The following is a 22868-nucleotide window of genomic DNA, read 5'->3' on the forward strand; positions in this document are numbered from 1 at the left end:
ATACTCACCGGTAAGATCTGAAAGTGTTTGATTCTCTGTGTGTGGCACAGTGACAGTACAAATGTCTTGGGGTTGCTTTGGCTGTCCCTTAGAAGAAATACTCTGAAAACAAAAGAAAAAATCTCAGTTTCTTCAGGAACACCATGGGACAATTTTGTAAATGGTATTTCTGTCCGTTTGAAGAAAAAAAAGTGTAGGGAGGAAAATACAAAAGCTACACTGAACAAAAATATAAKACGAAACATGTAAAGTGTTGGTCCCCTGTCTCATGAGCTGAAATATAAAGATCTCCGAAATGTTCCATATGCACAAAAATGTTACGCACACATTTTTGACATTCCAGTTAGTGAGCATTTCTCCTTTGCRAAGACAAGCCATCCGCCTGACAGGTGTGGCATATCGAGAAGCTGATTAAACAGCATGCTCATTACACAGGTGCACCTTGTGCTGGGAACAACAAAAGACCACTCTAAAATGCGTTGTGTTGCAGTTTTGTCACACAACACAATGCCACAGATGTATCATGTTTTGAGGGAGCGTGCAATTGGCATGCTGACTTCAGGAATGTCCACCAGAGCGCTTGCCAGAAAATGTAATGTACATTTCTCTACCATAAGCAATCCTCAACGTKATTTTAGAGAATTTGGCAGTACGTCCAACTGGCCTCATAACCGCAGACCACATGTATAGTGTTGTGTGGGCAAATGGTTTGCTGATGTCAACGTTGTGACCAGAGATGCGGTGGTGGTTGGGTTAAGGTATGGGCAAGCATAAACTACGGACAACGAACACAATTACATTTTATCGATGGCAATTTGAATGCACAGAGATACCGTGACGAGATCATGAGGCCCATTGTCGTACACAATTCCTGGAAGCTGAAAATGTCCCAATTCATCCATTTACATTTACATTTACATTTTAGTCATTTAGCAGACGCTCTTATCCAGAGCGACTTACAGTAGAGTGCATACATTTTTATTACATTTTTACATACTGAGACAAGGATATCCCTACCGGCCAAACCCTCCCTACCGGCCAAACCCTCCCTAACCCGGACGACGCTATGCCAATTGTGCGTCGCCCCACGGATCTCCCGGTTGCGGCCGGCTGCGACAGAGCCTGGGCGCGAACCCAGCCCAGCCTGGGCGCGAACCCAGAGACTCTGGTGGCGCAGCTAGCACCGCGATGCAGTGCCCTAGACCACTGCGCCACCCGGGAGACCTGCATCCATGACCTGCATACTCACCAGACATGTCACCCATTGAGCATGTTTGGAATGCTCTGGATCGACGCGTACGACAGCGTGTTCCAGTTACAGCCAATACCCAGCAACTTCGCACAGCCACTGAAGAGGACTGGGACAACATTCCACAGGCCACAATCAACAGCCTGATCAATACTATGCGAAGGAGATGAGGCAAATGGTGGTCACATCAGATTCAGATTGTTTTTCTGATCAACGCTGCTCCATTTTTTTTTTTAAAGGTGTCTGTGGCCAACATGTGAAATCCATAGATTAGGGCCTAATTCATTTAAATGTACTGATTTCCTTTGAAATCGTTGCATGTTGCGTTGATATTTTTGTTCAGTATATTTAGAGTTCTTTGCGACAAAACACACAGAAAAGTGRCTGATGCTGCTCACCCATCAATCAGACCTTGTTGAGTGATCAAGCGGTGTGCCTCATCTCTGGACAGTTTGCTGTGGAACCAGGGCTGGGCCATATGGAGGGCTGCAAAACACACAGGGCGACCATGGTGAATTTCATTAGGCACCAAATGGAGGAAAACATACACACTCTTAGAGAAAAAAAAGGTGCTATCTAAAACCTAAAAGGGTTCTTCAGCTTTCCCCATAAGAGAAACCTTTGAAGACCCCTTTTTAGTTCCAGGTAGAACCCTTTACACAAACGATTCTACATGGAATCAAACACGGTTCTCCAATGGGGACAGCCGAAGAAACCCTTTTGGAACCTTTTTTCTAAGTGTGCAGAAACTGGGAGGGGCTGTCCTGAAATTGTCCAATAAGAAATTATTGTTTTCAGTTGTAAAATGGATGAATACCACCCATGAATATGACCCCACCCCAAAATTCTGCACGGTTGGTTAATGACTTGTAAGTAAGCATTTCACGGTATGTTGTATTCGGCGCATGTGACAGATAAAATTTGATTTGACGCCGGAAGGGAGTAGACACTGGTGGCGGAGTCATTAAATTAGCTACTTGTATAATCTTTGCATTGTAATTTCAGAAAATGTCCATAATATATCTGCAGTTATAGTGGAATGATAGTGATTCACAATATTTTTTCACCCCAAAATTATTTTGGGCCAATTCAAAATCGTATTCTAAAATACAGACTTTCTATTTGACAACAAAAGCCAGACCGGCTTCTGGGAAAACTGCACCCTCCCTCTCATCGGCGTCACTAAGAGGCATGGTCATCTCCTCCTCGATCACGGTCATCTCCTCCTCGATCACATTGAACAAAAGCAGACTTGGGAAAGCGGACAATGTAGAAGTCGCGCTATTATTTCGTGGTTGCTAAAATTCTACACTCGTCGCTGAAGTTCAGTTTATGTGAGAAAACAATCCCTGAATGGTGTAGGGAATCATTGTACCATCTAAATGGCTGTGAAATATCTTTTCAATAACAAAATAATATTGTTTTTACGGCTGTTTGGTCCATGCTATCCGTAACCCCATTGAAATTGACATTTTAAATCATTAGGGTTAAGGTTAGGGTTTAGGATAGGGACATCCCAAGGATTCTGGACTGCACTAACCTCTTCYCCATGTTAACAGGAAAATGGGATGCGGGGGAGGGGGGTTGTTTGGAATACAGCATAGGTGTTGTTACAATCCACCTAGATTCCACATGGTTGATACATTCTACATGTKGCACCTTTAAGTGTATTTGGTCAGGAGGGATGTGACTGCATTCCTGGGAGTTGCTGCCTGCATGGTAAAAAAATGGCCTTCTACTAACCTATGTTTGACATGGGACTCTGGGAGGTGGATGGGCTTCCATGGGAGCTCAGACGGTGGCAGCTTTTCCTCTGAAGGGAAGGAGAGGAGGAGTTCCAGTATCACACGCTTGGACTATTTTCACATGGGTGCATCATCATTTCACACCTTATACACATTTTGGGCATTGACAAAGCATCTGTTGTCAGGTATTCAGTCATGGTAAAATAATCCTTTAAGCACTATTGCAGGACCAGTGTGTCACTAGTGTGTCATGCTGAGTAGAMAGACATGATGTCAGAGAGAGAACCAAATGGCCTACCCTCCATGAGAGCCCCTCCTCCACGGCTACGGACAGCGCCTCCGATGGGTTCTCGATCACCCGGCTCTTGTGTCCTGAGAAGTCCATGGCCACCAAGGAGTTCTCGGAGATACTTCTCTGGAAATGTACATCATGTTTGAGGTAGTATATATTATTACGAGTATACAGGGTAACAGTGTTTGAAATMTAGAAAATATGTGTACAGATGGTGAGTGAAAGGTTATAGGAGAAGCACATTCATGCTTTCTGTGTGTGGTATTGTGCTGCCATCTAGTGTCTGAGAAGTGTGACTTGAGTATAATTTCTAGATGATTCCGAGCAGAATGTGCTCAAGTGACTGGTGATTAGAGCGGTTTGGAATAGAATGACACATAGCATTGACGGTAGTCCCTTAAACTCTCACAGCCACTGGTTCAAAATAATCACACACAAAATAAAATATTTCTTATCAGGATTAGGATTGTTATATTGTTGCTGCCTTGCTATGTTGTTGTCTTAGGTCTATCTTTATGTAGTGTTGTCTCTCTTGTTGTGAAGTGTGTTTTGTCCTATATTTATATTTATATTGTATTTATTTATTTATTTTTAATCCCAGGCCCCCGTCCCCGCAGGAGGCCTTTTGCTTTTGGTAGGCCGTCATTGTAAATAAGAATTTGTTCTTAACTGACTTACCTAGTTAAATAAAAAAATGAAACCCTACCCTCAGGAAAGGGGGATACCTAGTCAGTTGTACAACTGAATGCATTCAACTGAAATGTATCTGAATCAGAGAGGTGCGGGGGGGGGGGGGGGGGGGGGGGGGGCTGCCATAATCGACATCCACATTTTCGGCACCCGGAGAACAGTGGGTTAGTTGTAACAAAGTGACTAGTGTTGACTTTAAGGTAGAAACATGTGAATCCTTCTTAGACTCTTCTCCGGTCCATTCAGATGATGTAAATATAATTCTGGCGTTCCCAGACATCAGTGTGCAAACAAACTGATTGCTCCTTTCCTTGACATGTTCTCATTTTCAGTTTGGTTTCGTTAAGATCTAATTCTTTGTCCGGCGGTCTAGTCTAGCGGCGTGCTGTGCTCTAGGCCAGGGGTACTCAACTACTATAATATACAGTCATTATTGCTCATCAATCATTTTGGACCAGTCTATTGTCAGTGCTGGGGGTTGGTCTAGCGCAGGGGTACTCAACTACTATTTGAGAAGGTTCCTAGGTGGCAAAGGTCAGGATGGATATCGTCCTTTATCGGCGTTGTGGTACAGCCGCAGTAACAAACATAGTCGTCTACGACTTAGGAAACATGTTGTTATATAAAATGTACATTAAACATGTGCAACATTGCTGAAGAACAAAGTGGTTGCATAATTGTCTATGCAAAAAAGTGCACTGTGAACCATTTGTACATGGGCGTTGAATCAAACAAATAAGTGCATGTTTTCTGGAGAACAAAGGAGAGTTGAACAAAAACCAATAATCTGAAAGCACATAATGTCTCTGTGGGCGTGCAATATTCATGAGAAGTCACTCTGGGCCTTGCATCAATGAGAGAATGACACTTTCTTTCTCCTGACAATGTTTTGAACTTTGGCACAATGGTGTGAGAGCAACTTGAGACACTGGTGCCGTTGTTCATTGCTGAACATAGAGCGGTATTTGTTTTAATAAAGTTCATTGTGGACGGAAAAGCTGATTCACAGCTGTATGTGGAGCCAAACATGGTCAGGATGTATAGTGCCAGTTTCTTGAGAACAGGGACATCAGCTGCAGGCACCATCTTTCCCCAGAAYGTAACAGGGTCACAGTCACCAGTCTGCTCCTTCAAAGACACATTTTCTTGCAGCTCAATCAACTCCATTTGCAGTGAGGCAACATCTACCCATCTGAAGATCTGTTTTGCTTCTTCTGACAACTTTGTCACATMTGTGACCAAGAAGGGGTTCTGGATGAGCAGCAGCAGTTCTCTTCCAACKGTGKAGTCATRAAAGCGAGCCTTGAAGTTTTCCATCAGCTTCTGGATGAAATCAACATGGTTTGGGAACATCTTTGTCTCCCTGCATTTGCACCAGAAGATTGGGGAAGTGGACAAGTTCTCCCTGGAGATCATTCTTGAAAAGCTCCAATTTCTTCTGGAAAGCCCAGACTGCTGTTATCACATCACACACTGTGTTGTGCCATCCCTGCAGCTTAACATTCAGTTGATTAAGGTGTGATGTAATGTCTGTCAAAAATGCAACTGTTCCCATCTTCTCCTCATCTTCCAAAAACTCCAAAAACTAAGTTGCCTTGTCACTCTTTTGCTATGATAAGAAAGCTTTGATTTCTTCCCGAATGGCCCAAAAGCGTTCCCAAACTCGGCCTTTGCTGAGTCATCTGACATTGTTGTGCAGTWGTAAGTGAGCAGAATTGGCGTTGGCCTCTGTCAGAATGCTTCGTAGAAGGCGGTGTTGTAAGGATGATGTGGCTCTCAAAAAATGGATAAGTTTCATCATCGTTGCCATGACCTCAGAATACTCTTTTCCCAGACTGGCACACAGAACAGATTGATGGATGATGCAGTGGTATGACGTCAGGTCACGGTGGTCCTCTTTTAAACGTGCAACCAGTCCCCTCCCTCTTCCTAACATGGCTGGAGCGCCATCTGTGATGATGGAGACCACAGACTTCAGATCTAGCCTGCTTTTTGTCAGCATCGCTTTGATGGCCTCATGGGATATCCTCTCCCTGTGTGTGTGCTTCTTGATTTGTTAAGCCCAACAGCTCCCCACAGAATTATAAAATCTGACAAACACCAGAAGCTGGGCACTATCAGTGTCATCTGTTGATTCATCCACAGCTAATGGAATGCGTGGTGCATTCTGAATGGCCTCATCAAGTTGTGAAGTCAAATCTTCAGCTAATATTTCAGTTCCCCTCATTGCTGTGGAATCTGACAGTGGGATCGGTTGGATCTTTTCTCTGAGGTCATCTTTTTGTTGACCTTCAAGCAAGGTGTCAGCGACTTCACACATGCATTATTTTACCATCTCAGCCTCTGAAAAGGTTTTTGTTGTGTTTTCCCAAAACCCAGGCTATCCTCAGTGAACACTCCATTGTACGTTGTTGGGCTGTCAGGGAATCGACAAGGACTTCTGGTGGACCTCTCATATTGGAATTTTKGTTGGTTCATCTMGTTTGTTCTCACCTCCGTGTTCAGAGGATACGTTTGATCTAAATTACTATGCCTGGTGTCATAATGGCGCTTAACATGGGCACTTTTCACGAGGGCTACGGACTCACTGCATATCAACCACATTGGTTTTGTGCAAGTTGCGGGTAGAATAAATACATACTGTTCCGTCCACTTGTCTTTGATTATTTGGTTTTCAGCGCCAGCTTTTCATTTTGTTTTAACAAGCCATATTAACAAAGATACTGGTAACTAAGCTCCCATCTGTGATATTAACAGTTGAACCGCGGTCAAATCTTTCTGCCTGCTTGTCCCAAGGTTCCGCAGAGGATATTTGGATTGATGTTATTGGGTAAGACGCGGCCTCTTGTATTTGCATATAACCACGCGATTGGATTAGACAGGGCACTAGTTGAGGTGGCCGTTGTTTTTGWGAGAAAGAGAGGTTGCTGAGTTAGAGGCCGATGCGCCCGGTAGATTTTTTAAAAAGCTGTCAAAAATAATTGATTAACTTTATATAACAAAATGCGACGTTGTCCGGTCCGTATTGACCCTTCTCTGGGTCCGGACCCAGACTGCGATCCGCTAGTTGAGTTTGGCTGCTCTAGGCTGTAGCGGCTGTACGGCAGGGTAAAGGAGATTAAGCAGCGCCATGACCCCTCTACAGTATATCCTGTACCCTAACCTAATATACTCCCCAAGCATGTTCCCAGAAGCTGGGTTAGTCTAGGAGTGCATCCCAAATGGCACCCTTTCCCCAGTTATAGTACACTACTTTTGACCACAAGTGCACTACTGTACATAGAGAATCGGGTGCCATTTGAGATGCATCCTAGCCCTTCCCTTTGCAGCGCTGAGCTCAGGGTCCCAGACCCATGCCTGGACACTCTGTGCATTCCTCTGACAGCAAAGTAGAAGTGACGAGGTGTTAAGTCTGAGAGCAGCTGATCTCTGGTTATTTTTAGAGGAGCCAGGCTCCTCGAACATGTTCCAGTGCCCAAAATAGAACATGTGTTTACTCATAAAGAATACTGGAATTTGAGGGGGAAACGCTTTCATTTTAGACTATTCTAGAAGATCACTCCGGTATGACTACTAGACTGTGTGTTCTGGGTCATGTGCTTTAAACAGTGTACCGGCACATTGGTATTTACACACCACTTACCATAGGTGAAGCTTTCTGTTTCTGGTGTGGTTGAATGAAGTTTTGGTACAGCTGCAACCCATACTGCAACACAAAACAGTAGGTGATAACGRTGTTCAGTAAGCACCGATCAGACATGATGAGGCATGGATGGATGGCATACAGTAGTCAGTTGGGGGTCAGGAAAGACCACACTACTAGAGTTGTGCTGACTTTGGAGATCTGGAGACACTTGACAGAGGTCGCATCCCCAATGGCACCCTGTTCCCCACATAGTGCACCACTATGACCCCTGGTCAAAGGTGGTGCACTATATAGGGAATAGGGTGTACATTTGGGACGCACACAGACAGAGGWTGTGATAAGGGGGCAGCATGGTGACTGTACCTTAAAGAGGCGCATGGCAGTGACCCAGCAGGTTCTGGTTTGCTCATCATCTGCACACAACAGCTTGAGGTCTCGGGGAGAGCCACGCTTAGTCGACTGGAGGATCATCATGAAGAGAAAGCATGAGTTTATCAAACAGAACWCGGAAATGACTTTCCTTTCCTTAATTGTGCCTGATGGGATAAATACAGTTCCATTGAATAACTTAACATTGTAAAACACCAAAGTATAGGTTTATAGATAGAAAATGCAAAAGTACCTTGACACAGAAGCCATAGTCCGTCGGCGCTCCGTGTATCTTCTTCGCCGATAGTAACGTGTAGACGTCGCCGTCACTGAACTCGGCAATAAACTGGAGATGCCTTGGTTCCTGTGAATAGAGAACAAGAAACGTCTCAAATCTCCACATGCCTTTCAGTGTTCATTATTGTGTTTATGTCACATCACCCCCCAACACACGATGCTCCATTGCAACCAGGGGTTCTTCTTGCATGCCACTGTGGAGTAGCCTCAAGTTCCATTACAAATCCAACTATGTGAGGGATCGGGGTAGAAATGTGAACAATGCAGGGGTGCCCAGTGTGAGGACAGATGCTAAGCAAGTGCCCTGGTCGATTGTGATCACAGACTAAAAGTGATCGTTGTTTTAGCTGCAGACTCCTTCGAGCTGAGAGGTGGGACAAGGTTGGCACACTTCAACATAGTCAAGCAAATAGTATTGCCCTATCCATTACACTGTAGGTGTGGCTAGTATGTATATTTAGTGTTAAAGATAGGACCAAATATGTGACAAAGTGATAGGAGCTTTATTAATACTATAAGCATACTGTCAGGGAGCCAAAGCAAAGGAGCACAAAGCAAACCATTGTTGAAACTATGTGACTGCGACACAACATTCTCACTTCCCTGTTGCACAGTGTCAAGCACAGGTACAGTCAGGTGCATAATTATTGGCACCCTTGATAAAGATTAGCAAAAAATACTGTATCAAATAAATACAAATCTATTTCTCTGAGCAATTGTATTATTATAAAAAAATATCATTTCAACCCAAAATGTTTTTGCATACAATTTAGCTCAGTATTTGAATTATTTATTTTATAGAGTATTTTTTGCCCATCTTTATCAAGGTTAGAATAATTATGGACTTGACTGTAGGTATAGTTGTCTGGGTATGTGTTGACTGACTGGCAATGTGTATGACACCAACCAAAATTGTAGCCAAAACCAATGTACTCATGAGCATAAATCACATCATATCAAACAAAAATAATTAAATCAAATCTAACTTCTGTTACTAATTGGATTGCCTATATTGGAGATTGCAAACCCGGGTCATTTTGTGCTCTAGTCTAAAGAACAGCTCTTCTGTAGTTGGGAGAGGGGGAAGTGGTTGGTTTGGCACAGTGCTGTACAGGTCTAAGATTCACCTGTCATCCARGGGTGTTGAGGGCTCAGTCCTTGGCAGTGGCATGCCATCTGACCTGAGGGAAAGCTAGCTCAACCAGTTCCACAGAGCAGCCAGGGAACAATAGAGCTAGCTACTCCCCTACTGTACACCACACCACTCTGGCAAATTGACACAGGCTTCTCACATGAACCCATAAAGCAGCAGGTAAAACAAGTTCAGTTCTCTCCTTAAACCTACTTGCTTTTTTGCAAAAACACTACTTTTTAACACTTTTTTTTAAGGAAATCTTTGTAATTCATATTGTAATCCATTAAAGGCCATGTTTCATTGAAATCTGGAAAAACGTGACAACAGTTACTTTAATATTGAAACATTTATAGACTACACACTTATATAACAAATGCTATTGACTGACCTTTGATGTCCCCTTGTTTGAGAAGTAGAGACCTGACCTCCTCAAGACAAAGTAGAACTTCTTCCAAGACTTCCTGCCTTGTTCTTTGGCATGGAGGTGCCCATGGATCTCTGGACAAGTGCTTGAGTTGAGAAATGTCTGTCGGACAGAAAAATTGTCCTTAAATACTGTAGCAGCAACACTGAGGGGCGGTTTCCCGGACACAGATTAAGCCTGGTCTTGGAGAACAGAGAATCTGGATCGAGTCTCTTCGAAAGTGCTTTTTTTTACCCTTTGCTTAATCTGTGTCCAGGAAACTGGCCCTAACTCTGTAAKTTTAAAGTGAAGCAACATGTAGAATGTTGCTTAATAGATACCTGTATTAGCTGAGAATGGTCCATAATCCCATTGGTTTCACTTGATAAGGACACCATGTCATCTGGGAAAAAATCCTATCAATATGAAAAACAACATCAGTCATAACACACAGGCTCTTTACATCAGCTATCCATTACTGGTCCAGCTGAGTGCATTTAGAAAACAGGCGGTATAATGTACTAATTAGTTCACAATTGTTTTGCTAATCACACCCTGGTCTTACCAGCGGTTTATTGAAGAATTCATATTTGGCATAGTTCTTCCGGAAATATAGGCGACTCTCTGTGTCCATGCCCCACCCGGACAGCACCTCCATCACAGATTCATGGTCTTCTATGGTTCTTTCTGGTCAAAACAAGAGAAAGAAATGTCAACGTAGAGACCACAAAAGACAAAAGAAAGAGAGGGAGAGGAAAGTGAGATGAATAAAGTTAGTAAAATCTACAGTATCCAACCATGTTCCTCATCACAATACCATATAGTCAAACATTAAAGGTTTAGAATAAAGTTCTCAGAAGTTCAAACACATAATCAGGATCATACAGTACACATTACAGTGGTTATAACTGTTCAGAATCATAACAGTAATATAAACTGGTTTAGTGCCCACGGCCCACATACAGTACAATAAGGCCTGTGTCAGAGCAGGGCATGTGCTTTGCTACCTCTAAAACCGTGCAGATTGATTATTAACCCTTTAAGTAGAGATAGATGAATACATAGCTTAAGGTGGGAGTTACAGTACGAGTCCTGGCTCTGTGGGTATTATTATTTAGATGTATTACCGAACATTACTCAAATGAATATTAACTGTTACAATGGAAAGCAGTCATTTGGAGGCAGTCGTCTGGATACTGGAACACTGCACAGCCGTTTGAGGCCAAGTCATTCCCATAGTATGACCAAAGTCGAGGCAAGGTGGTGGTTATGCTGGTCAGGATGGTTTGTGCTGTTTGTACTGTTTCCAAACTTTGCATCTGCACTGTTCAAGTAAATGTGATTTTGTCAAATAAATGGAGGAAATGGTTAAAAGTCGTCCTTGTGCATAGAGTTGTATGGTTTAACTTTGCAATCATTGTTTTTTGTTTGGCACAATATACGTCTCAGCAGCATTCTGTTACCGTGGAATTGCCCCGCAATGTCTCTCTAGTATCTTTAGTGGCCTATTTTTACATTTACATTTAAGTCATTTAGCAGACGCTCTTATCCAGAGCGACTTACAAATTGGTGCATTCACCTTATGATATCCAGTGGAACAACCACTTTACAATAGTGCATTCTAACTTTTTAAGGGGGGGGGGTTAGAAGGATTACTTTATCCTATCCTAGGTATTCCTTAAAGAGGTGGGGTTTCAGGTGTCTCCGGAAGGTGGTGATTGACTCCGCTGACTGGCGTCGGTGAGGGAGTTTGTTCCACCATTGGGGTGCCAGAGCAGCGAACAGTTTTGACTGGGCTGAGCGGGAACTGTACTTCCTCAGAGGTAGGGAGGCGAGCAGGCCAGAGGTGGATGAACGCAGTGCCCTTGTTTGGGTGTAGGGCCTGATCAGAGCCTGAAGGTACGGAGGTGCCGTTCCCCTCACAGCTCCGTAGGCAAGCACCATGGTCTTGTAACGGATGCGAGCTTCAACATTTTACAAATGTATTCATTAGGAATCCCATTTCATGTCTGAAAAGCAGCTTTTCATCTCAACACGAGCACCGCATTAAGTGCTGAGAGGCTTTACGCAAAATATTACATCTACAGTACCCGTCAAGAGTTTGGACACACCTTTTTTTTAAACAATTTTCTACATTGTAGAATAATAGTGAAGACATCAAAACTATGAAATAACACATATGGAATCATGTAGTAATCAAAAAAAAGTGTTAAATCAAAATATATTTTATATTTGTGATTCATCAAAGTAGGTGTGTCCAAACGTTTGACTGATGTTGTAATTTGAGCAGCACTTCATTACAAACTCAGTGAAAGCAGATGCACTTCAACTAATTGTACAAGAAGAGCACAAGCTTAATTTGGCTTGACCAAGATTATGAGTGAATCAGGCCACATATCGTTATAGGAGGTTCTAAGGGCTCTAAAAGATTAAGAGGAACTGATGTGTGGGTGTCCCAAATGGCAACCTATTCCCTATATAGTACACTACCTTTAACCAGAGCCCTATGGGCCTTAGTCAAAAGTAGTGCACTATAAAGAGAATATGGTGCCATTTGGAACACAGCCTGTATACGTCCTGTGTAGCTCAGCTGGTAGAGCATGACGCTTGCCAGGATTGTGGGTTCAATTCCACGGGGGACAAGTACAGAGAAGGGAAAAAAAAGTATGAAAATGTATTCAGTCACTGCTTACTGTAAATTGCTCTGGAATAGAGTCTGCTAAAGGACTAAAATGTATCTGCACAGAAGCACTGGAAAACAGTATTTTGTGTCAGTATGATAACATGGCAAAACAGATGCTGAGGGTTGTAGAATACTACCTTTGGCAGCGATTACAGTCTTCTTGGGTATGACGCTACAAGCTTGGCACACCTGTATTTTGGGAATTTCCCTGAATTTTTCTCAGCAGATCCTCTCAAGCTCGGTCAGGTTGGATGGGGAGCATCGCTGCACAGCTATTTTTAGGTCTCGCCAGAGATGTTCGACCGGGTTCAAGTCCGGGCTCTGGCTGGGCCACTCAAGAACATTCAGAGACGACCCGAAGCCAGGCCTGCGTTGTCTTGGCTGTGTGCTTAGGGTTGTTTTCCTGTTGGAAGGTGAACCTTCACCCCAGTCTGAGGTCCTGAGCGCTCTGGAGCAGGTTTTCATCAAGGACCTCTCCGTTAATCTTCCCCTCGATCCTGACTAGTCTCCCAGTCCCTGCTGCTGAAAAACATCCACACAGCATGATGCTGCCACCGCCATGCTTCACCATAGGGATGGTGCCAAGTTTCATCAGACCAGATAATCTTGTTTATCATGGTCTGAGAGTCCTTTAGGTGACTTTTTGGCAAACTCCAAGCGGGCTGTCATGTGCCTTTTAGTGAGGAGTGACAATCGTCTGGCAACTCTACCATTAAGGCCTGATTGGTGGAGTGCTGCAGAGATGGTTGTCCTTCTGGAAGGTTCTCCCATCTCSACAGAGMAKCTCTGGAGCTCGGTCAGAGTGACCATTGAATTCTTGGTCACCTCCCTGACCAAGGCCTTTCTCCCCTGATTGCTCAGTTTGGCTGGGCGGCCAGCTCTAGGAAAAGACTTAGTGGTTCCAAACTTCTTCCATTTAAGAATGATGGAGGCCACTGTATTCTTGGGGACCTTCAAATGCTGCAGAATTTTTTTGGTACCCTTCCCCAGATCTGTGCCTCAACAGAATCCTGTCTCGGAGTTCTATGGACAATTCCTTTGACCTCATGGCTTGGTTGTTGCTCTGACATGCAGTGTCTGTGGGACCTTATATACACAGGTGTGTGCCTTTTCAATTGAATTTACGACAGGTGGACTCCAGTTGTAGAAACATCTCAAGAATGATCCATGGAGACAGGGTGCACCTGAGCTCAGTTGAGTCTCATAGCAAAGGGTCTGAGTACTTATGTAAATAAGATTCTTTTTMAATTTTATACATTTGCAAAAAATTCTAAACACCTGTTTTCACTTTGTTATTATGGGGTATTGTGTGTAGATTGATGAGGATTTAAATGTAATCCATTTTAGAATAAGGCTGTAATGTAACAAAATGTATAAAAAGGGAAGGAGTCTGAATACTTTCTGAATGCAATGATTCATCATCAGGAAACAATTGACTCTACTAGAAGAGAAGCCACGTTTAGCTGACATTTTGACACATTTAATTTCCAAAGTACTACAATAAACTTTGACTGGTTTTCATTCATCTAAAATTACCAAATGTTCCCGTAACAACATATACTGGGTGGTGAAATTATTAATTTCTCAATTATCATTAATCTCAAAAAAATAAATGTCTATTGAAAATTAAAAGCAGGAGACTCAGAGGAACACAGGAAACTTTGAGACACACTTTACTAAACTGGTTGAATGAGAACAGCACATTTCCAGCTAAATCAATGCTTAAAGACTCCGTTAAATAATGAACAGAACAGATGGGTAAGTTATGCAATCTAAGTGTGAAGAATGCTGCTGAGAAATGGTTAGAAGATAGAAGACAAGAGTCACTTTTGCTGCACAATTCAGTGTTTGCTGACCAACTTGTGGTACCAAAGAGCAGAATCACACTGGTGTGCCACAGAAAGAGTAACTGTTATTTTTTTTGTCAACAATCTACACATGTGTCTCTGCAATATCGAAGTGTTAAAAAAAAATAAAAAAAATATTAGAAATTAAATAACTTAAAAATAGTCGTTGACTATTAGTCAAAAATAGTCGTTGACTAATAGTTGTTGACTCAGCTCCATGAGTCAACAAATGGTAGAAACACATTGGACATCAATTACAGCTGTACGTCTTCTTGGTTAAATCTATGAAGATCTTTGCACACCTGGACTGTGCAATATTTGCCCATTATTATTTTCTGAATTCTTCAAGCTCTGTCAAGATGTTGGGGATTATGGCTAGACAGCCATAGATTTTCCAGCAGATTTAAGTCAAAACTGGGTATCACTTTATTTTAAGGTATACATATTAGTCACTAATTAGTAGTTTATAAGTGTGTATATAAGCAGCTAAGAAGGTATTTATTCCGTGTTATTAGTCATGTATTAGGCCTTAAGTKTTTTCTTATTCAAACATAAGTCATATTACTGGTCAATCATTGATAACTTCATTGTTAGCCATAATAAATACACATTAGTCGTTAATTAAGAGCAAGTTACACTTAAAATGTGTTCCCTGCTCTGAATTGTGGCCACATTTTTACTTGAAAAATCATCTTTACAGAAATGACCTCATTGGACAGAAAGGGGCACACAGAAAACATGCCACACAGAAAACATGSCAGTCAACATTTGATGTAAACACAACAAAACATCCATATACAGTATTTGAATGTTGGCTCTATGGCGTATATTATGTATTATGAAATGCAAAGGAGCACACCTCCCCACACCCATGAGCAACACCATATATTGTTTGCCTGAAACTGAGAATTTGTGTAGTTTCATTAGATAAGAGATTGATTCATATTAATGCCACACATTCAAGGTCGGGATTCAATCTGATCGCACAATGTTGACAATGCACCTTTTAAAGGGATAGTTAGAGATTTTGGCAATGAAACCCTTTATCTACTCCCCCAGTCAGATGAACACAGGGGTTGGAACCAAAATAGTTTTCCAATCATTTCGTTCTGAACAGAGCCATTTCTTTTGTTCCGTTCCACTGTTTCGACCAGCAAAACAAAGTTCTGAACCGGTTCGAACTCCAAAAAAGTTAAGGTTTATATTGCTTCTTTTTTAACCTGTGAAATCAACTTTAAAATTGTTTTTACATTGAGCTCATTAAATGACTTCACCAATCAGTGCAGCTGGAGCAGGCAAGCTAGTTGTTTAAAAGCATAATGGGCAGACAAGTGTAGCCTATGGCACAAGATGCGACTGACATTTTGCTGGTGGGGAGAGAGCGAGAGAGGGTTGAGGAGAAGGCTTGAAGCGCTGGGCATCTTGCTATGACATGCATTATTTGAATTAGGTCCACATAATTACACCTAAGAGGAGTGGCTTCTACGGAGGAACTTTGAATTTCCTTTAAGCTAGCTAGCTAAAAAAAACTTGAGCTAGCTAGATAACAAGCTTGTGTGTGCAGAGCGGCACCAGAATTGAAAACACCTCTTACCTTTTTGTAGTTAATAAATCCAACGTGAAACTTGATAACTAGGACTATATTATCCTTAACTAGCTAATAGACCCAGTGTGCCTTGCAACGGGTGTACAGAGATGACCAGTTTACAGAGGAGTATAGAGTGCAGTGATGTGTCTATAAGGAACAGTGGTGGCAAATCTGATGGCTGAATGGTATAGACCATCTAGCCGCTCGAGAGCACCCTTACCTGCCAATCTATAAATTACATCTCCGTAGTCTTTATGTAGGCCGTAATTGTAAATAAGAATTTGTTCTTAACTGACTTGCCTAGTTAAATAAAGGTTAAATCAAATAAATAAAAGTCTAGCATGGGTAGGATGGTCATCTGAATCAGGGTTAGTTTGGCAGCTGGGGATGAAAAAGGAGCGATTATGATAGAGGAAACCAAGTGTAGATTTTACTTTAGCCTGCAGCTTTGGTAAGTGCTGAGAGAAGGACAGTGTACCATCTAGCCATACTCCCAAGTACTTGTAAGCTCTAAACCCTCAGATGTAGTAATCACACTGGTGGGGAGAGGGGCATTCTTCTTACRAAACCACATGACCTTTGTTTTGGAGGTGTTCAGAACAAGGTTAAGGGCAGAGAAAGTTTGTTGGACACTAAGAAAGCTTTGTTGTAGAGCGTTTAACACAAAATCCGGGGAGGGGCCAGCTGAGTATAAGACTATCATCTGCATATAAATGGATGAGAGAGCTTCCTACTGCTTGAGCTATGTTGTTGATGTAAATTGAGAAGAGCGTGGGGCCTAGGATCAAGCCTTGGGGTACTCCCTCGGTGACAGGCAATGGCTGAGACAGCAGATGTTCTGACTTTATACACTGCACTCTTTGAGAGAGGTAGACACCAATACACCTTAGCCGGCCCACAAGAAAGGAATGGTCTACCGTATCAAAGGCTTTGGCCAAGTCAATAAAAATAGCAGCACAACATTGCTTAGAATCAAGGGCAATGGTGACATAATTTAGGACTTTTAAGGTTGCAGTGACACATCCATAACCTGAGCCAAAACCAGATTGCGTACCCAAGAGAATACTATAGACGTCAAGAAAGCCAGTCAGTTGATTATTGGCAAGTTATTCCAACACATTTGATAAACAGGGCAAAATAGAAATTGGCCTATTAACAGTTAGGATCAGCTTGATCCCCCCCTTTAAATAAAGGACATACCGTGGCTGCCTTCCAAGCAATGGGAACCTCCCCAGAGAGGAGAGACATCCTATCATCTCTTCCCTCTGCTCAAACCTTCTCCAACCTATCTCCTGATTCTGCCTCCTCAACCCTCCTCTCCTCCCTTTCTGCATCCTTTGACTCTCTATGTCCCCTATCCTCCAGGCCGGTCGGTCCTCCCCTCCTACTCCGTGGCTCGACGACTCATTGCGAGCTACAGAACAGGGCTCCGGGCAGCCGAGCGGAAATGGAGGAAAACTCGCCTCCCTGCGGACTTGGCATCCTTTCACTCCCTCCTCTCTACATTCTCCTCTTCTGTCTCTGCTGCTAAAGCCACTTTCTACCACTCTAAATTCCAAGCATCTGCCTCTAACCCTAGGAAGCTCTTTGCCACCTTCTCCTCCCTCCTGAATCCTCCTCCTCCCCTCCCCCCCCCCCCCCCCCCCCCCCCCCCTCCTCCTCTCTGCGGATGACTTCGTCAACCATTTTGAAAAGAAGGTCGACGACATCCGATTCCTCGTTTGCTAAGTCAAACAAACACCGCTGGTTCTGCTCACACTGCCCTACCCTGTGCTTTTGACCTCTTTCTCCCTCTCTCTTCCAGATGAAAATCTTGCGCTTTGTGACGGCCGGCGCCAACAACCTGCCCGCCTTGACCCTATCCCTCCTCTCTTCTCCAGACCATTTCCGGAGACCTTCTCCCTTACCTCACCTCGCTCATCAACTCATCCTTGACCGCTGGCTACGTCCCTTCCGTCTTCAAGAGAGCGAGAGTTGCACCCCTTCTGAAAAAACCTACACTCGATCCCTCCGATGTCAACAACTACAGACCAGTATCCCTTCTTTCTTTTCTCTCCAAACTCTTGAACGTGCCGTCCTTGGCCACTCTCCTGCTATCTCTCTCAGAATGACCTTCTTGATCCAAATCAGTCAGGTTCAAGACTAGTCAATTCAACTGAGACTGCTCTTCTCTGTGTCACGGAGGCGCTCCGCACTGCTAAAGCTATACTCTCTCTCCTCTGCTGCTCCATCCTTCTAGACCTATCGGCTGCTTTGATACTGTGAACCATCAGATCCTCCTCTCCACCCTCTCCGAGTTGGGCATCTCCGGCGCGGCCACGCTTGGATTGCGTCCTACCTGACAGGTCGCTCCTACCAAGGTTGGCGTGGCGAGAATCTGTCTCCGCCACCACGTTGCTCCACCACTGGTGTCCCCAGGCTCTGGTTCTAGGCCCCTTCCTATTCTCGCTATACCAAGTCACTTGGCTCTGTCATATCCTCACATTGGTCTCTCCTATCATGCTATGCAGACGACACACAATTAATCTTCTCCTTTCCCCCTTTGATACCAGGTGGCGAATCGCATCTCTGCATGTCTGGCAACATTATCAGTGTGGATGACGGATCACCACCTCAAGCTGAACCTCGGCAAGCACGGAGCTGCTTCTTCCTCCCGGGAAGGACTGCCCGTTCCATGATCTCGCCATCACGGTTGACAACTCCATTGTGTCCTCCTCCCAGAGTGCTAAGAACCTTGGCGTGTCCTGGACAACACCCTGTCGTTCTCAACTAAATCAAGGCGGTGACGCCGTTGCCTGTAGGTTCAATGCTCTACAACATTCGCAGAGTACGACCCTGCCTCACACAGAAGCGGCGCAGTCCTAATCCAGGCACTTGTCATCTCCCGTCTGGATTACTGCAACTCGCTGTTGGCTGGGCTCCCTGCCTGTGCCATTAAACCCCTACAACTCATCCAGAAACGCCGCAGCCCGTCTTGGTGTTCAACCTTCCAAGTTCCTCACGTCCACCCGCTTCCTCCGCTCTCTCCACTGGCTTCCAGTTGAAGCTCGCATCCGCTACAAGACCATGGTGCTTGCCTACGGAGCTGTGAGGGAACGGCACCTCCGTACCTTCAGGCTCTGATCAGGCCCTACACCCAAACAAGGGCACTGCGTTCATCCACCTCTGGCCTGCTCGCCTCCCTACCTCTGAGGAAGTACAGTTCCCGCTCAGCCCAGTCAAAACTGTTCGCTGCTCTGGCACCCCATGGTGGAACAAACTCCCTCACGCGCCAGGTCAGCGGAGTCAATCACCACCTTCCGGAGACACCTGAAACCCCACCTCTTTAAGGAATACCTAGGATAGGATAAAGTAATCCTTCTAACCCCCCCCCCCCTTAAAAGAGTTAGATGCACTATGTAAAGTGGTTGTTCCACTGGATATCATAAGGTGAATGCACCAATTTGTAAGTCGCTCTGGATAAGAGCGTCTGCTAAATGACTTAAATGTAAATGTAAAAAGGTCAGAGATAGGTCAGATGATAGGGGCAGCAACCTTAAAGAAGGGTCTAAACCATCTGACCCCTAAGCAGCCTCCACTGCCCTGTCCAGTATGAAGGAAGTTAGCTTTAGTAACTAGCATTAGCACAATGACTGGAAGTCTACAGGAACTGCTAGCATTAAATTACCTGTAAAAGTCAAGCATGCTGTAACACACGATCAGATTGAATCCCAGCACAAGTCAACATTTTACGTAAATAATTAGCCACCATTTTACGTAAATACTTGCCACGAGTGCTAATATTATGGTAATTCTGATTTAAAAGACACACTATGGAAGTTTAGATGCCAATTGTTTATGTGAAATGTTTCACTTGATTTGTTGGCTATATGACATCATTTATGTGGGGAGGTGTACCTCTTCTGTCCAATGAGGTAATTTCTGTAAAAACAAAATATGCAACTAAAAATGTGGCCTCACTTCAGAATAGGGAACACATTGTAAGGTACTATGTCCTTATTAGTCCCATATTGAGACAGCTTACTAAGAGTATGTTTCTGGTGTAACGTGCAATTAACAACTAATATGTCTTTATTATGGCTAACAATTAAGTTATTAATGATTGACCAGTAATATATGACTTGCTTGAATAAGAAAATACTTAATTAAGGTATAATACATGAGTAATAACAATACCTTATTAGTTGCTTATATACACAATTATAAACTACTAGTGTCACATATGTGTAACTTCAAATAAAGTGTTACCCAAAATGGTAACTTGGCCTCTTAGGAACAGTCACTGTCTTCTTGGTAAGCAACTTCAGTGTTGATTTGGCCTTGTGTTGTAGATTATTGTCCTGCTGAAAGGGGAACTCCTCTTCCAGTCTCTGGTGTAAAGCAGACAAGCAGGTTTTCCTCTAAGATTTTGCATGTGCTTAGCGCCATCCTGTTTCTTTTTATCCTGAAAAACTCCCCAGTATTTGCTGATGTCAAGCATACCCATAGCATGATGCAGCCACAACCATGCTTGAAAATCAGGAGGCAGTTACTCAGTGATGTGTTGTGTTGGATTTGCCCCAAACATTCAGCTCTGCATTTAGGCAAAAAGTGTATTCCTTTGCTGTACTTTTCGTCTTCTTCAGTATTACTTAAGTGCCTTTTTGAATACAAGATACATGTTCTGTATATTTGTATTCTTCTTTTCACTCTGTCATTTAGGTCACTACAATGTTGTTAATCCATCCTCAGTTTTCTACCAGCACAGACATTGAACTCTGTAGCTGTTTTAAAATCACCAATGGCCTCATGGTAACATCCCTGAGCAGTTTCATTCCTGTCCTGCAGCTCAGTTCAGAAGGACGACTGTATCTGTGATGTGTCTGGGTGGTTTAATTTATAAAAATCGACAGCATAATTGTTAACTTGACCATGCTTAAAGAGATATTCAATGTCTGATTTGTTCTTGTTAGCCATGTACCTATCACTGCCCTCCTTTATGAGGATTTCAAAAAGCTCCCTGGTCTTTGTAGTTGAATCTGTGCTTGCAATTCAATACTTGACGGAGGGACCTTACAGATGTTGTATAAATGGGGGACAGAGGAAGGGATGGTCATAAAAAAAAATCACGTCAACCCCTATTATTTCACACAGAGTGAGTCCATGTAATTTATGTGATTTTTTAAGGCCACATTTTCCTCCGGAACTAATGTAGGTTTGCCTAAATACTTATGCAATGACAATATTTTAGTCGTTGCACAAACAAACTTCCACCTTGACATTACAGAGTATTTTGTGTAGATTGTTGACAAAACATGACCARTACATCCATTTTAATCCCACTTTGTAACACAATAAAATGTCAAGAAATCCAAGGGGTCTGAATACTTTTGSAAGGCACTGCAATCACTGTAATCAGGTATACTGTATTTTTATATGTGAAGGATTTTGTGTCGATTAGATAGTTGGAAAACCGACTCGACTTTCTTAATTGCKRCTGATGGGATAAATAAAGATGTATTGCATTGAAATTTTACCTATGCCTAGATGAGAGAGATGCTCAAACAGAGTCCAGCTGTGGTCGTCAATGCAATGATTCTTCATGACAAACAACTGGCAGATGTCCCGGGCTGTGATGTCAGTGGGAACCTCTACTGCTCGACTGGTATTGTCCTCATTATACACTTTGATTACCTGCAGTGGGAAAAAAACACATTGACATGAACTACATCTCTATGATATAAAATATATACATTAAATATATACATACATAACATTTACATACATCAAATGCACATCAAAACATTACAAATAACCAACAAGGCAAGAAATAGGGGTAGGGAGGGAGGCATAATTTCAAATGCATAGGATTTTCTAAATGTTCTCCAAGCCTTATAAGATATGAGGTAGGTCAAATCCCATCATTAACAAAGCCCATGATAATTCTACCCCATAATCATTCAACCCACACACAACAGCACCAAATTCTCCCAAAAGTTGGGGAATGTGTCCATAACAAAGTACTGTACTATTGCTCCAATTATGTTTTTTTTCTCCCATTCACAACAGTTATGTTACAGTTCTGCATTACAAATAGCACAAAGAAACTCAACAAAACAGCAAATAAGTGACTAACAAATCCATCTAGCATCACAACTTACCCCTCTTTTGGGAGACAAGCAAACGTGTGAATTTGAGCCAACTCTGCAGCCTATGTAGGGCTGAGTGCACAGCATTGTAAACCAGGCTTTTAGTGAGGAACATGGAAACATGCACCAGACAGGCAGACAGCGCAGAACAAAAAAAGCAGAGCAGCGAGTCAGTGTCAGCTGGGAAGCGAAAAGCAGAGCCCCCTCTCTCTCTCTCTCTCTCTCTCTCTCTCTCTTTACTGCAGTGGAGCTGAACTGAGCTAATTACAAAGAGCTGCCTCTGATCACAGCGTTTTCCTGACTCCACAGATATATGTCACCGAGGCTCTGGCCCAATCACCTGCCACCTTTTCCTCAAGTAAAAAGAGACCAGGATCAGCCTGCTCTGCTCCACACACCCCAGGAGGAGGAGGAGGAAGAGGAGGAGAAAAGAGTCACAAGGCTCGCTCCCCCCTCCCTATTCACACAACCATGGCAAGTCGAGTTCTTAGCATAAAGCCCTGCATGAGCTCAAAAGCAATTACAAAAGGTGCTAGTTAAATGTAATGCTAGTTGGGTCAACTCTGTCTAAAGTTGACAGGGGTGGGCGGGGAGAGGGGGAGGGAGAGAGGCACAGTAAAGATCAGCTGGCTGCCTCTGTGTGCTTGGGTCTTGGTTTAAGGCGGATCGGTTGGGCAGGACGCTCCAGCCCTCTTTTGTGGAGAGAAAGGAGGTCACAGTGCTCCAGCAGGGCTGGGGTTAGTGCCCTTAAGGAGCCCGCAGCGAATCACAACCTTCAGCCATGACATCACCCCAC

General features: G+C 43.3%; 1 protein-coding gene across 10 annotated transcripts in view; it reads right to left on the reverse strand.

Annotated features, from left to right (window-relative positions):
• Positions 1–22868, reverse strand: part of LOC111974704 (growth factor receptor-bound protein 14) — a 51878-nt gene that overhangs the window by 2203 nt on the left and 26807 nt on the right. For 9 of the 10 annotated variants that reach the window (XM_070447213.1, XM_024002656.2, XM_024002698.2 and 6 more), the window contains 11 exons: positions 21461–21617; positions 10392–10513; positions 10168–10242; positions 9812–9949; positions 8245–8355; positions 7986–8081; positions 7620–7682; positions 3293–3409; positions 2993–3062; positions 1648–1735; positions 9–102 (listed from right to left, as the gene is read on the reverse strand). In XM_070447213.1, coding sequence (XP_070303314.1) covers positions 9–102; positions 1648–1735; positions 2993–3062; positions 3293–3409; positions 7620–7682; positions 7986–8081; positions 8245–8355; positions 9812–9949; positions 10168–10242; positions 10392–10513; positions 21461–21617 — 1131 coding nt within the window. Of the gene's footprint in view, positions 1–8; positions 103–1647; positions 1736–2992; positions 3063–3292; positions 3410–7619; positions 7683–7985; positions 8082–8244; positions 8356–9811; positions 9950–10167; positions 10243–10391; positions 10514–21460; positions 21618–22084; positions 22444–22868 lie in introns of those variants that run through there. The other variant, XM_024002684.2, reaches the window with a different exon arrangement.

This window comes from Salvelinus sp. IW2-2015, linkage group LG2 (assembly GCF_002910315.2).
Source record: "Salvelinus sp. IW2-2015 linkage group LG2, ASM291031v2, whole genome shotgun sequence".
NCBI classification, from domain to species: domain Eukaryota; kingdom Metazoa; phylum Chordata; class Actinopteri; order Salmoniformes; family Salmonidae; genus Salvelinus; species Salvelinus sp. IW2-2015.